The 15,492-nt window shown below is 52.5% G+C and overlaps 1 protein-coding gene across 1 annotated transcript in view; it reads right to left on the bottom strand.

Moving 5' to 3' along the window:
* Window positions 1-8,186: 8,186 nt before the first annotated feature.
* The window catches only part of Eif3l (eukaryotic translation initiation factor 3 subunit L), a 32,365-nt gene continuing 25,059 nt past the window's right edge, over window positions 8,187-15,492 (bottom strand). The window contains exons 11-13 of the mRNA XM_004634602.2: window positions 14,005-14,502; window positions 9,516-9,596; window positions 8,187-8,376 (exon numbers count right to left, since the gene is read on the bottom strand). Of these exons, the coding sequence (XP_004634659.1) occupies window positions 8,338-8,376; window positions 9,516-9,596; window positions 14,005-14,502 (618 nt within the window). The 3' untranslated portion in view covers window positions 8,187-8,337. The remainder of the gene's footprint in view (window positions 8,377-9,515; window positions 9,597-14,004; window positions 14,503-15,492) is intronic.

The following is a 15,492-nucleotide window of genomic DNA, read 5'->3' as shown; positions in this document are numbered from 1 at the left end:
CCTCTGCCTCCCAAGTGCTGGGATCACACTATTCTATTTTCTGTCTTTTTTTGTATGTGGATACCAGGAATCAAACGCAAGACCTCATGCCTGCTTGTCAAGCAGGTGTTGGGCCACTGGGCCAAATCCCAAGTCCCTTTTTGGTCTTTTTTTTCTTTGGTGGAACCGGGGATTGAACTCAGGCCCTTGAACTTGCCAGGGAAGTGCTTACTCCACTGAGCCATCTCCCCGGCCCCACCTTTTTTGGTCTTTTTGAAACAGAGTCTTGCTGTGTAGTTCAGGCTGGCCTTAAACTCAATTTGTAGCTCAGGCTGGGCTTGAACTTACAGAAATGCTGCTACTGCAGCTTCCTCAGTGCTGGGATTACAGGCGCATGCCACCATGGCTCGATATTGTCTATTTGAGTCCCTTTGGGACTTTATATAAGTGTAACCATGCCATATTTACCACTGATTAATTCTTTTAAACTTCTGTTCTGGTTATAGTGTTTATCACCTCCTTTTTGAAAAGCATTGCAAAGCCAGGTGTGGTGGCACAGTCTTGCACTTGGGAGGCTGAGGCAGGAGGATCACTGTGAGTCCAAACTGAAGTGAGACCCTGTACCAAACAAAGAAACAAAACATTTAAGAGCTGGCAAAGGCCGGGGAGATAGCTCAGTAGAATAAGGGCTTGCCTGGGAAGTGCAAAGTGCTGAGTTCAATCACCAGTACCGCAAAAAAAAAAAAAAAAAGAACTGGCAAGATAGCTCAGCAGTCTAAGCACCTGCCTGGCAAGCACAAGGACCCAGGTTCGATCCACAGTACCACATGCTGGGCCCTGGAATTCTAGATGCAATGGTGCAAGCCCTGGGGAGGCTGAGACAGGAGGATCACTATGAGTCTGAGGTGCATAGTGAGAATCTGTACCAAATAAATAAATGATTTAAAAAATGTTAAAAATGAGCCCACATGGGCCAGGGAGATAGCTCAGTAGAACAAGCGCCTGCCCAGCAAGCACAAGGTTCTGAGTTCAATTGTTCAATCCCTGAAAAAAAAAAGCCCACAGCAAGCTTGGACTGTGTAACGAAACACTCTCAAAAAGACACACACACACAAAAAGAATTGAGTTTTAACTTTTTATAACCAATACAGCGTTGCTTGCAGTTTAATGTCATTGGATGGAAATAAGCCTCTACTTTTACTTTTATTATTTTATTTATTTTTTGTGGTGTTGGGGATGGAACTCTGGGCCTCATCCCAGGCAAACTCTCTATCACAGAGCTCCCACTCCAGCCCTAGGCTCTAATTTTAAAATAAAACCAGCCCCAAGCAAGCAAGAAAAAATGTGCTCACTCAGCACCAGGGCCATAGGCAGATCCCTGGAAAGATGAGAAATCTGGGTAACTCAGGGAGGCACCAGTACAACTTTCGAATGAAAAAAAGCAAATGAGATAAGAGAGTGGGAGGGCACAAGGCCGTCCCCTCCGCTGGACAGACAGCAGCCGCAGCGTTGTGATCCCCATCGCAGGCCAGCACATTTCTAAGCAGCTGTAGCATCAGAATCTAGATTCTTGGCCCCAGATTCTCGAAGTTCCACGGCTGCTTCTGTAGGTCTGACCACTCTTCCACCCAGGCTGTGCCCAGGCCCTTGGCTCTGAGCTGCTTACTCCCCAAGGGGCAGCCTGGCAGACTCAGGGCACAATAGGTGCATTGTGGGGCCCAGGAGTGGGCCGGACGGTGGAAGGCAAGCGGGAGGCTCAGGGCAGGCACAGCAGGCAGCTCTGAGCATGCCAGGGCAGCACCCCGAGCCCTCGCCCGCCGCCTGCATGCAGCCCTCATCCCTGGAATCCCAGCTATGTCTGAGGCAGACACTGTTTCAAGCCTTTCTGTCCAGACCACCCTCCCACATGGGTCCATACATGTCGGGGAAAATCCACCTGGCCAGCACAGGCAGGAGCCCCCAGACCAGACCGTCTCCAGCTAAGCCCTCCAGAAGCCACTGCGAGGGCGGGCGCTTGCTGAGTTGGGAAATACTCAGACTTTGTCTCTCAGATGATCCCATAAACTGGGCAGGTCAAAGAAGCTTCTGCAAGGTCCAGCCTGGTCACTTCCCAGCTAGCACAGTCATGTCTATGTGCTGAGAGGAGAGATGGAGCCCAGGGCTTTCCTCGGGGGCTCAGAAGGTGTGGTCTGGGGCATACCACACCCCTCTCAGCTGCTCCTGGGTTGTTCTGCTGCTCTTCCAAATTGATCCCCACTTCTTGAAGCCTCTCTGGTTTGGCTTGAGGGAGTTCTCTGCATGTTCTTGGCATGTGGCTGGGGTATGTCATGGAAGGCTTCAGGAAGTGGGGTTCAGTTGGGAGGAGCAGCAATTAGTTTCTGCACATAGGAATGAGATGCAGAAGAAAACAGACCACTACCTGTCCTGGACTCCACGTTGCTCCCGACCCCATGGCTCTGTTTGTCTTTGGCAGTGCTGAGGACTGAACTGGGGCCTCACACAGGCTAGGCAAGGGCTCTGCAGAGCCACACCCCAGGCCAGCGGTGGAGCCATTGTCTGGAATGCATCCCGTGGCTGGCTCCTCGGCTGGGTGCTCTGTACTGTTCAGAGTGAGGCACACAGGGGGCACAGCTGGCTGCACATGTGGCTGTCAGGGGTGCTGGGATCCAGCCTTGCTCTTCCTGACCTCACAAAGAACCTCCTTCATCCCCAAGTGTACTCCTGTGAGTGGAGACAGGCGCTGTGTCCAGATCGCTGCCGGCTCATCCACTGCGGTCTTCCTGCACACAGGTGGAGAAGAACCCTCCAAAGAGCCCCAGCTCTGAGGCCCAGAGACCTGAGATGTGTAAGGAGCAGACCCGCTGTGCCAAAAGCCAGCCCTGAGGCAGCCCCAGCCTCCAGCCTTGGAGGAACTTCCCATCTTCCTCTCATAAAATCAGTACTGGGGCTTCCCCAGTAGGCCAGGGGCTTATGTTCGGGTGCTGCGGTGGTGTTCAGAGTCCCAAGACTTGGGCTCTTGTTGCTCACAGTTGGACTCCATGGCAAGCCCCCTGCTTATGCTTCGGCTGCAGTTGTAGGGGAGTCCACGGGCTCTGGGCCACTAGAGAGACCTCTTCTTCCTCTTGGTATCAACCTGGCCTCTCTGCAAGTTGAAAGCAGAAAGAGCGGAAACAGCTCCTGAGATTTCCTGAGACAGGAAACTCACCTCTCTGAGGACTTAGTGACAAGGAAGGGGCTGTCACACACAGGAAATGGTCATGCTGCGAAGACACCAACCCTCCCCTCAGAAACAGAAAGTGAACTTTTCCTCTAAACCAAACAGGTTAGACAGGGGCACACCTTGCCCCCAGGTGAAACAACTGTGCGGACATGAGTAATGAATTCAGGAGAAGCACCTCTCTGTGTCCTCAGCTGTGACTGGAGGGAGGCTGCTGGCCCAGAGGAAGCCGGGACCGGGCAGGTGCAGGAGGGATTCTGGTTGTGGCTAGGTGTGGCTAGACCAGGCAGGCTGGGTCTGGAGCAGGGAAAAACTGGTTTTTGCAGCAGGCTTGACAGGAATGTGGAACAAGGGAACCAGGATGAGCTGCTGCTTCCCGAACTCTCTTCCGGAAAAACCTCAGGAAACCACTGGGCAGCTCTGGAGGCCCATCCCCCACCTGCCCCTCAGCCTCTTCCTGAACCCCTTCCCCAAACCTGGAGACCGCCCAGCCCCACCACACACTGGCTTCAGGGTTCACTCTGCAGGGTGTGCTGGGGCCTAATGGGCAGGCAGAAGGAAAAGGAGGGCCCCAGCTAGTTTCCTATGCCAGAGGCTGGACAGTAGGTGGACAGTGACCTCTCCATCCATCTGTGCCTGTCGATCCACAGGGATCGAGCCCAGCCACCATTTGCTGGTCATCCCTTCCTTTTTTGTCGGTCTTTTTGAGAGGTTCTAGCTATGCAGTTCAGGCTGGCTTTGAACTCACTTTGCAGTCCTGGCTGATCTCAAACTCACAACAATCCTCCTGCCTCAGCCTCTCGAGTGCTGGGAGTGCAGGCATGCACCACCACATCCAGCCTTGACCTTCGTCCTTCCTTTTTTTTTTTTTAATTTTTTTAAAATTTATTATTATTGTGTGTGTGTGTGTGTGTGTGTGGCCAGCTCAGCCCACCAGGGGGCGGGGCTGGCTGGCATGTGGTGCTGGGGGATTGAACTGCGGTCCCTGTGCTTTGCCAAACTTGGTCCAAGTAGGTGCTTTAGACCACTGAGCCATCTCACCAGCCCCATCCTTCCTTTCAATCCTCATTCATCTACTCATTCATTCAACATCTCTCCACTTGCTTCCAGTCCCAGCACTTCACCTGGGCCCCTCTGCCCAAAGTTGGCTCCCCAAGCCCCCATGGGAGTCCCAGTTCTGTTCCCAGCCTGCTCCAGCTGGTGAGGTGGCTCTGCACCCTGTAGCCCCATGTCCTATCCTCTGTCACCTCCCCACCTCCTGTGAGCCTCCTGCCCTGCTCTGCACTTCTCCACTTCTCCCCTCTGGCCTTTCTGGGGTGCTGGGAACAGAACCCCGCATCTGGCACAGGCTGAGCACTCACTGGACCTCCGCACTGTGCCCAGCTCCGGGCCTCCCTCTGGTCTCGAGCACTGGTGTCTGGGGGCTGCAGGTTCCAGCACCACAAAAAAGCTGGCAGTGCCAAAATAAATAATTTGTGATGGACAGTGGACATGTCTATAATCCTAGTACTTTGGGTGGATTGCAAGTCCTAGGTCAGCCACGTAAGTTACAGACCTAGCTCCTACTTCAAAATTTAAATGGTGGCGGGAGACTGGGCCTGTAGCTCAGTTTAGAGGTCCTGGATTCAATCTCCAGGACCATAAAACAAAACAAAAAAACAAAGTCGCTGGCCTACTTCACACAGGGCCTTTCTGCCTGGCTAATAGTGGCCCTCATTCCTTAATCACACACCAGGTGCTGGGCTAAGAACCTGACAATTTAAGCAACACAGCAATCCTGAGGCAAGAGAAATGCACACTGTGACCGAACTTGGGTCACAATCAGCTAATTCGCAGCAATCAGGACTCAGACCGGATCCTGACCAAGCCCCACTCTCCTATGCCAAGGCCACCTTCGCCATCAGCAGAAATGTCTGGTACTCAGCATGACCCAGAGCTGTGACCCATAACAAAAGCCCTGCTCTCCTTATGGACGGGAGGATTCTGAACCCACTCACTTTACCCTGGGCAAATGGAGTCAAACTCCAAGTTGGCAGCAGCTGCTGACTGCACCCGCTGCCTGCGCGGTGCCAGGCGGAGTTCAGCTGTGCCTGCCCCCTCCCAGGGCTGCGCTGCCAGCACCCCGCTGGGCCCGAGGTGGCCTGGGGCCAGCACTTGCACACACTGGGTCTGTGTGACCCTGCACTCAGGCAGTGGGCAGGGCTAAGAGCGCCACGAAGCTGGGACAGACACAGGCTACTTTGATCTGGCCAAACGCTTGTGACAGAGAAAGGGCCTTGAACTGTGAATGTCAAGTATAAAGCAAGTATAAAGCAAGTTCACCCATTGAGAGCTGCTCAGGTGTCTGGATTCCCACAGCCACCTTTGCCAGTGAGGACAGCAGGTGACAGTGCTCAGGAGAGGCCAAAGTACAGCCCTCCCCCAGCCAGACAAGCAGGTGGTGGACAGGCAGTGACTGGGGTGAAAGCTGTCAAAATCCTTGGCAAGTGCCCATGGCCACCGAGGATCCGGCAAGGTCACAGATGAAGGGCTTAGAGAGGAACCAAGTCTCACCAATGTTTAAACTGATTACATGTGGAGGAAGACAAAGCCCTGCGTTCTCTTCTGGGAGCTGAGGCCCGTTCACAGGCTATTAAATCCTGACTCCATTCTCTTGCCCTGGGGCCCTGGAAATCCTCTCACTTTCCAGCTCTCAGACCTGTCTCAGGCCTTATTGTCTCAAGCCTCCCCCCTTTTGGGGGGGTCCTAGGGATAGAACCAGGAGGCACTGCACCACTGACCTACCTCTTCAGCGGCTTTTGAGACAGCTTGGCTGAAGTGCAGAGGCTGGCCTCAGACTCATAATCCTCCTGCCTCAGCCTTCCTGTAGTATGTACCACCAAGACCAGTTCCTCCTCGGGCCCATCTGGTCCAACCAGCCTTGCCACATTTCCTGGGTACAGCATGTGCCTGGGCTTCAGGACCTTTGTGCTTGTTTTCCTGGACCTGGAAAGCTGTCCCCAGGGGCTGTGGTGTCTGCCTACTTGCTCTCCATTCTCTGTACAGACACCTGTCAGTGTGACCCTATTCTCAACTCCCTGGAAACACAGTATCACAATGTTTCTTTTTTTTTTTTTTTTGGTACCGGGGATTGAACTCAGGACCCTGTGCTTGCCAAACAGGTGCTTATTCTACTGAACTATCTCCTGGGCCTATTTTATAGTATCACAATGTTTTATCAGCTGCCTGCCCACTAGGTAAAGAGTGAGCCCCGTATGTACAAGGCCTGGCTCGGTCTTCCTCACTTGGATTGCTCCCTGGCCTTCCAGGGCCTGGCTGGCAGCTGCCAGCCTTTTACTCATAAAATCCCACCATGTCCCAGCGCACACCGGCTCCCCGGCTGCTGTAACAGATCACAATTCTGTGCCTTTGAACAGAAACCCATCATTCCTAGCTCTGAATGACAGTCCAAAGAGAGGTGCCCACAACTGGGAGAACCTGCCTTGCCTCTTCCAGCCTCTGGAGCTGTGCTGAGGGCTCTGTCACCTGCCCTCTCCTCAGTGTTTCTGAAGGGTGCGGGTCCCTGGACCCGGGGCTCACTGCAGATGATCTCACTTCCAGACATAGCTCAGTGGTAGAGAGCTTGTCTAACATGCACAGGGCCCGAACTCAACTGACAGTACCATACACACATACACACACACACACACACACACACACACACACACAGGAAGTAACAATAAGCAGAATAGCCAGGCACGGTGGCACACACCTGTATTCCCAGCATTCGGAGGCTGAGGCAGGAGAATAATTGCTAAATTCGAGACCAGCCTGGGCTACCAAGGGAGCTCAAGGTCAGCCTGAACTGCATGGTGGGACTATCTCAAAAAGACAAAAAAGGGCTGGTGAGATGGCTCAGTGGTCTAAAGCACCTACTTAGAACAAGCTTAGCAAAGCCCAGGGACCACGGTTCAATCCCCCAGCACCACATGCCAGCCAGCCCCGCCCCCTGGTGGGCTGAGCTGGCCACACACACACACACACACACACACACACACAAATAAATAAAAAAATAAAAAAAAAAAAGACAAAAAAAATAAGCAAATAAAAATAGAAAAAGAAAACAGGGCTGGGGTTATAGATCCTGAAGACTCTTCCCACAGGCTAGATCCACAGTTTGGGAGCCTGGATGCGGACCTGTCTTCCTGGCAACTGTCCTTGGCAACCCACTGCAACAGCACTTGACAGCAACCACGGAAGCAAAGGCAGGGGCTGGTGGGCTCCAGCTGAGCACTGCGGCATCCAGGCACTGGCGGGAACTGCACGGCACTCCACTGGCACATCTGCCCAGGAAGGCGGGTTCCCATCTGTTTTCTTTTTTTTTTTTTGCGGAACCAGGGATTGAACTCAGGCCCTTGCACTTGCCAGAGAAGCGCTTATTCCACTGAGCCATCTCCCCGGCCCCATCCCATCTGTTTTCTATGAGAAGCAAGGCTGACGCCACAACTGGTAAGGACAGGCTGAGTGACACGAATGTAGGCACCCACAGCTAAATAACAGGGCTACCCTGTGGAGGGCCCGTGAGATACAGGGTGCAGGCTCAGCTCTGCCTGGGCAGTGGACAGCAAGAGCAGCAGAGTGAGCCAATGGCTGGTTTCCTGACAGCCGTGTGCCCTCAGTCACGTCACTTAATTACCCCGGATCCACCTCTGTGTCAGTGAAATGGGGACTGTGCTCATCCGGATTGTAAGGGCCACTGAGCCCTGTGGGCACAGCTCCTGGCAGCACAGGCGCCCTCTTTTCTCCCAGGCCCAGTACTCCTAAGGTGACACACATTATAGCGGGTCAGTGAAACCTGGGATTCCTGGCACAAGTACAATATGGACTGCAAGATGCTCTGTCATAAACCACGGGCAACTCTAAGTGACAACTATGAAAGGAAGACGTGGGGGAAGGAGTGGACCCCCCGGCCTCTCCTTCCCAAAATAAACTGACCAGTCTACTCCAAAGATCCTTTACTGAAATCAGCTTTAATATTTTAGTCCTTAATTGGAAGCAATTTCACCTCAGCTGATGGCTGAGGTAGTAAAGGCTTCATGGTGACCAGAATCATCCAAGCTACAAGGTCAAAAGAGCTTCCAGACTAATCCACACAAATGTCCTCAAGGTCTCTGTCCCATCTTCTTCAAGGTTCGATTAAGCTGGAAGGTAAAAAAGTGAAGTTAGGGCTGGCCAGGGTGGTGCACCCTGTGGTCCAGCACCCCGGGACGACAAGTCAGGTCAAGCCCAGCCTGGGCAACTCAGAGAGACCCTAAGTCAAAATTTAAAGAAGGACTGGGGACACAGCTTGTCGTAAAGGCCCTGGGTTCAACCCACAGCACTGCGAAAACAAATAAACCAAAGTGAGATATGGACAGCATGCACAGTCACCAACACAGAGTCTCCCAGCGACCACCAAGCCAGGGAGGGAACCTCAGGTGTGGGTGTCCCAGCGTGAGGGAAGCCGCACGGCTCACTGCTTTGCAGCGGTGAGCCCTGCTGGGCTGCAGGTTCCTTCTCTCCCCAGAAGCAGGATTTGTGGGGGAGGCCAGTGGCAGCCCTCAGCCCACCAGGCCTGGCCACTACAAGGCAGGAAGGGCTCCGGCTCTCCCACCATTCTGCAGGACGAGCCTGGCCCCTGCTGGAGACCAGAACACAGTGGCTCCAGCAATGGCCACCAAGGGACACCCACACGCAGACCCAAACCTTCCCCATGACCAGGCACTGTGTGTATCGACTCCATTTTCAAAACACAGCCCATGGGCTGGTGAGATGGCTCAGTGGTCTAAAGCACCTACTTAGAACAAACTAAGCTAAGCAAAGCACAGGGACCGCGGTTCAATCCCCAGCACCACATGCCAGCCAGCCCCGCCCCCTGGGCTGAGCTGGCCACACACACACAAAATACATAAATAAATAAATAAAAATTAAAAAAAAAAACACAGCCCACAGGAGCTGAGCATGGGGCACATGCCTGAAATTCCAGCACTCACTGGGCTACAAAGTGAGACCCCTTCTCAAAACAACCAGAACAACAACAAAGACAAGCCCCTCACAGGAAAACCCAAACAGAGCCTGCAATCCTCTATCCCAAGGAACTGGTCAGACCTGTCTAGGCTGAGAGCCCAGCCAAAGGGGAAGGAAGAGGAGGGTAAGAGCAGGCAGCAATGCCCAAGCTGGGAAAGGGCAGGGAGGGAGGGAAGCAGGGAGGGAGCGGGCCACACAGGCAGAGGAGCGTGGAAGCGATGCCCTGGGAAGCTGACGAGGCACTTCTCCAGCCCCAGCCCTGCAGACCTCTCACCTCTTCAAACTTGTGGATCTGACGGATGAAGAAATCCCCGTAGCGCCTGGCGACCTTGGTGTCTGCGATGTGGATCATATCCTGTGGGGAAGCAGAGTCAGGGAAGAGTGGGCCAGGCAGGGGGGCCACTCACATGGGGGTGGGGGCGGGGGCTACTCGGAGGAGCTCGGGAGAACAGGCCATGGACCCAAGGGATGCGGGGCAACTGAACCTGAGAACCTCAGAGCGAACTACACTCGGAGCAGCCAAGCTCCTGGCTCTCGGGGGCCTAAGGGAAGCAGGAGCACTAGTGACATGGCCACTGGAGCTTTCACCACGGAGTACAAACCCCAAAGGACAGTGGGCAGGTGACAGGACAGCACACGGAGGGACTGAGTGGTCTAACACTTAAAGCACTAGAAAATGTCCGTGAGGGACGTGCTCTTGCTTTGGCGAGACTGTTCCAATCAAGGACAGCTCGGCTCGGTCCTAGTGAACACCCAGTCTTCCAAAAGCGATAAACTTCCAAGTCAGAATTTAGAGCAAGATGAACTACTAAAACCAAACTTCCAAGCCACACCAACAATTCCACTATTAAATATACACCCAAGAAAATTAGAAACATACGTTCACCCGAAACTTCACGAACATCCCTGGCAGATTCTTTTTGGACATGAGTCTCTGGTTGCCCCAGCTGACCTCCTCAGCAGCTGGGCTCCAGGCGCGCCACTGCGCACAGCTCCACAGTTCCTTTCGCTCTTTTTGCCCCTATATGGAGGACCCAACTCAGGAGAGTCCTCCACCGAACAACACTTCTGGCCTTTTTCAGTTTTTGACAAGAGTCTCGCTAAGTTGCCTAGGCTGCTGCCCTTGAACCTGTGATCCTCTTGTCTCGGCCTCCTGAGTAGCTGAGACTACAGGTGTGGCCCTCTGTGCCCCACTCCATTAGTCTTTTTTTTTTTTTTTTTTTTTTACAGACTCTCGCTGGGTAGTGCAGGCTGGCCTCGAGCTCCCAGAGACCCTCCTGCCTCAGCCTCCCAAGCTCTGGGCTTACAGTGCGCCCAACCATGCCCAGCTGCATTTTAAAGTTCTGAGACAGGATCTCACTAGGTTATCTAGGCTGGGCTTGAACTTAGAATCCTCCTTCCTTATCCTGTCAGGGCACTAGGGTTATAGGTATGCCTCGCCATGCCTAGCTAGTCATCTCCAGTGTCAGAGAGGAGGAGCAAATAAAAGAGCTACATAAGGGAAAAAGAAACCACTCGAAGCACAACAGCCCCCTGCCTTGGTCCTTGGTACTCTAATAATAAAGACCCTTCTAATAACGCTGGGATCCCAAAGGGATTCATCTGGAGATAAATGTGAACTGAAGCGAACTCCCAGCTCACTCCCACGCTGAGCAAAGCCTGCTGGGGGCCGGGGCTGTCTCTTACTGTTGGGGCAGTGTAGCTCAGTGGCTTGAGGCCACAGCACCAAGAAAAAAGTCCCAGAGATGTCAACTTGTGTCTCAACAGAAGACAGGTTTCTTCTGCCCAAGCCTGGGTTTGTCTCCTGGAGTGTCAGGGCCTCAGTCACTGCTCTGAGTTTACAGTTGCCCAGATAATAACGTCTGCAAGCACCCAGGAGAGACAAAAGCAAATCCCTCTAGAGGAATGGACACACATCCTAGCCAGCCCTCAAGGAATGCAGGCAAATCGAGTCTCAACAATAGTGACCACATGCACGTTAAAAAAAAAGGGGGGGGGGGGCTGGTGAGATGGCTCAGTGGTCTAAAGCACCTACCTAGAACAAGCTAAGCTAAGCAAAGCACAGGGACCGCGGTTCAATCCCCCAGCACCACATACCAGCCAGCCCCGCCCCCTGGTGGGCTGAGCTGGCCACACACACACACACACAAATAAATAATGAAAAAAAAAAAAAAAAAAAAGAGGGTAGGCCAAATAGCTCAGCGGATTAAAGCGCCTGCGTAGGCAGCTGCAGCGGCCCGGTTCGACTGCTAGCCCCAGCCCACCGGCAGTGCAAAGATACGACTGAGACTGGGCGTGGTGGTGCGCACCTGTAATCCCAGCACTTGGGAGGCTGAACTCAGGTGGATCACTATGAGTCCAATCTATGTAGTGAGACCCTGTAGACTCTGTACTAAAATCCGAAAAAAAAAAAAAAAAAAAAAGAAAAATGGGCAGAGTTAAGAGAATTAATTAATTATGGATAGAATTGTTAATCAAAAAAGCTACCCAGTATCTGGCAGACAAAAAGATAAAGTACACAAGAGGATTTAAAAGGTGGAAAAGGGCTGGGGAGATAGTTCAGCAGCATAAGTGCCTGCCTGGCAAGCATAAGGTCCTGACTTCGATCCTTGGTACAAAAAAAAAAAAAGGATAACATGTGGAAACCGTAAGTTTCCACAGATGCACCCATTACCTGACCTAATCATCACAAGCTGCACACAATCACTAAGTATCAATTAAACAAAGAGCCAGCCACAGGTGCATGAACCTAGAGTTCCAGCTACTCAGGAGGCTGAGACAGGAAGACTTCTGACTTAAGGCCAGCCTGGGCAACTTAGGAAGACCCTGTCTCAAAGTAAACAGGTTAGAGGTAGATCAGTGGGAAGCCCTGGGCTTAATCCTAAGTACCACCAAGGCAAAAAATTTAAGAGACATGGAGGATACACTGAGTTCTAACACACATTAAATAGCACTATCAGAGGATAAGAGATCAAATAATACCTGAGAGACACGGGCTAAGAATATTCTAGAAGAGATAACGGTACTTGTCCTGGACCCAGCACTCCTGCAACTTCCCATCAGAGATCTGAGCCTGCCAGCAAAGAACAGATGGCTTCCTTCACAAATCGGGAGGCAGCACTGCAGAGAGCCTTTCCATGAGGCCAGGGTCTTTTAAATCTGGAATATCTCATTTGAAAAAACAAAACAACTTAGTTCTTTTAAAAACCTCATCAGGACATTAAAATGTCCAGCTTGAACTTAAAATCACAATAGTGAAAACACACACTATCCTGCAACTGTCTCTCCTCCTGAGACCACTGCGATGCTGCTTGGGTGTCCTTATGAGAAAAACTCCATGCATACAAGGATAGATGATTGATAGACAGATACATACATACATAGACAGAGAGACGGACGAAGGTACAAGCCATTGGTAGGCACTCTATGGAACCTTACATAAGCTGAGTGTAGTGGTGAAGGCTTGTAAACTCTGTCACTGGAGGCTGAGACAGGAGGATTGCAGGTTCAAGACCACCCTTGGGCCACATGTGGTGGCCCACGCCTGTAATCCCAGTACTTAGGAGGCTGAGACAGGAGATCACTCCCAGTTCCAGGCCAGCCTAGGCTACATAGCAAGTTCAAGGCCAGCCTGAGCTACACAGAAAGACCCTGTCTCAAAAACAAACAGCGCTGGGGAGATAGCTCAGTAGAATAAGCACTTCCCTGGCAAGCAAGGGCCAGAGTTCAATCCCCAGTACTGCAAAAAAAAAAAAAAAAAAAAAAGGGGGGGGGGGGGCCTGGGCCTAGCTCAGGACTTTAAGTGGCTGCTTCCACAAAGCTGTCAGCCTCAGGTTGCTGGAGGTCGAACCTCACAACTCTCCCGCTGGCCAAACGTGCTCTGAAGGCATGCGAGGAACAACAACAAAAAAAAACTCAGAAAAAAACAAAGTGAGCTTCTGTGTACTACATACAGCACCCAAGACCACGCAAATGCCCATCACCAGGGGATGGAGGAAGGACAGAAAGCCTGGGACAGTAGGTGCTCAACTACCACAAGGCAGCACCTGTACTCCAACTGCAGCTACACACAGCAACAAAGGTCTTGCTCTCAACACTAACAGCAGGCCAGAGAAGTGACACTGAATCCCAGAACCCCAGTTACACAGCTCACAGGCAGGCAGCACTAAGCCATGGAGTCAGAAGTCCAGATAGTGGCTCCTCCTTGCAAGTGCTGCAGCCAGTGCGCCAAGCACCCCTCCCGGTGCTCCACTCTCACCTGGACCACAGCGCCCCTCTCTGGCCCCTTAGTCATTCCGCAGCCTTTCTCAAGCACCCGTGGCTCTGCCTGGCGCTTGGCTCCCTCTGCTGGGGATGCGCTCCCCTTTCTGGTCATGGCTTCCAGCTCATCCTCAACACAGCCTTCCTGAGCAGCATGTTTCACGCTGCAGCCTGTGCTCCACAACCTACCTCACCTTGCTCTAGCCTTCAGTTCTCCAAGTAGAGCTAATTATTTGTTTTCTTTTTTTTTTTTTTTTTTTGTGGTACTGGGGATTGAACTCAGGACCCTGTGCTTGCCATTGCCAGGCAAGCAACTTATTCTACTGAGCTATCTCCCCAGCCCGAACTGATTATTTCTGCTTGGTGATTTGTGTTTCTAAGAGTGAGTTCTTAATGGAGAAAGGCCAGCTAAGCTACAGGCTTCTAGGACCAGGAAACCCCTAACTTCAGTCTGGGAGGGTGGTCAGACCATGACAAGATGCTGGGGAAGGGAATGGCTGTACCTTATCGATGTAGAAGTCAACCTCAGAGGCAGACTGGAACTCGCCATCCAGGGCAGAGATGCCGCTGGTCCACACCAGGTTCTTCATCTTGTGCTTGAAGACAAGGAGCTGGATGCGGAACTCCTGCTCGGTGAGGTCCAGGAAGCCGGCCAGCTTGGCCACAGGCATGGTGGTGTAGAGCTTGAGGAAGCTGCGGATGGTGGAGAGCTGGGCCTGCTGCTGCACCTCGTCAGAGAACACCTTGAGCTGCTGCAGGAAGGGCTCCTTGTGGTAATTGGGGTGCACGTTGTCGTAGTTGGGCACCACAGGCGACAGGAACTTAGGGCAGGAGTAGCTGAAGAGCTCCTCATAAACCTGCGGGTCGCCCTTCTGCATGCGCAGCATCTTGTCACCGTACTTCTCCCGCAGCTGGAGGTGGATGCTCTCGTCGATGCGCATGGGGTACATAGTGAGAGCGATGGCCAGCAGCGCGTGCATCTGCTCATTCTGCTTGTTGATCTGCAGGTATGTGGAGATCGGGGTGAGGTCAAACAAGAGCCTTGGCCCTGCCACCCCGCAGTCACGGGCTGCAGACTTTCTCTGCTCACCGGGCATGTAGCACCAGTCAACTACCCCAGCACCTCCTTCCAGTTCTGCTCAGCTCCTGCCCCAGCCTCGTCCTTCTTAGTCAACCCCAGGGCTTCTCCCTGGGACCCGGCTCAGGCAGGAGCTTCTGGCCCCAGGCCCTGCTGGAGAGTCACACAGGACCCATTACCTGAAACCTACGACACCCGCTCAGGGCCTCCAGGAGACCTAGAACTCTTCCTCAGTGTGAAGGACATTACTGCAACTCTGCCACCCCGAATCCCTCCGTGCTTGCTCTCCAACCTAGCTGCAGGAGCTACCTGACAGCCTCGGCCGACCCCCACTCAGGTGTCCTCTGTGCTCAGGGTGCCTCCAGTCCACCCACCGTGGGCCCATCTGTTCCTCAGCTCGCTTCCTTTTTTTATTTCTGTAGTGCTGGGGCCCAAACCTGGTCCTCATGCATGCCTGGTACCCCTCACCATATACATCATTCATTTATTCATTTCAGTTTTTGGACACAGGGTCTATTTGTCCAGGCTGGCCTTAAACTTGTGCCAATCCTTCTGCCTCCACTTCCTGAATGCAGGGACTACAGATATGCTCTGCCACATCTAGCTATTTCATTTTGTAGTCCGAGGGATTGAATCTAGGACCCTACATATGGTAACCAAGCAACCTGCCACTAAGCTAACCCTCCATCCAAGTCATTAAAAACATCCAAAGCCCAGGGAACATTCAGCACATCGTGGCCGAATAAATAAATGTAGATACACATAAGGTGTAATACAAAATGTCCTTATTTTTCAGGACATTAATAATCAGCATTGGGGGCCGGGGAGATGGCTCAGTGGAATAAGCGCTTCCCTGGCAAGCGCAAGGGCCTGAGTTCAATCCCTGGTTCTGCCAAAAAAATAAATAAATAAA

Source organism: Octodon degus, unplaced genomic scaffold (assembly GCF_000260255.1).
Source record: "Octodon degus isolate 3935 unplaced genomic scaffold, OctDeg1.0 scaffold00064, whole genome shotgun sequence".
Lineage (NCBI taxonomy): Eukaryota > Metazoa > Chordata > Mammalia > Rodentia > Octodontidae > Octodon > Octodon degus.
This window is presented reverse-complemented; position numbering and strand designations above follow the sequence as displayed.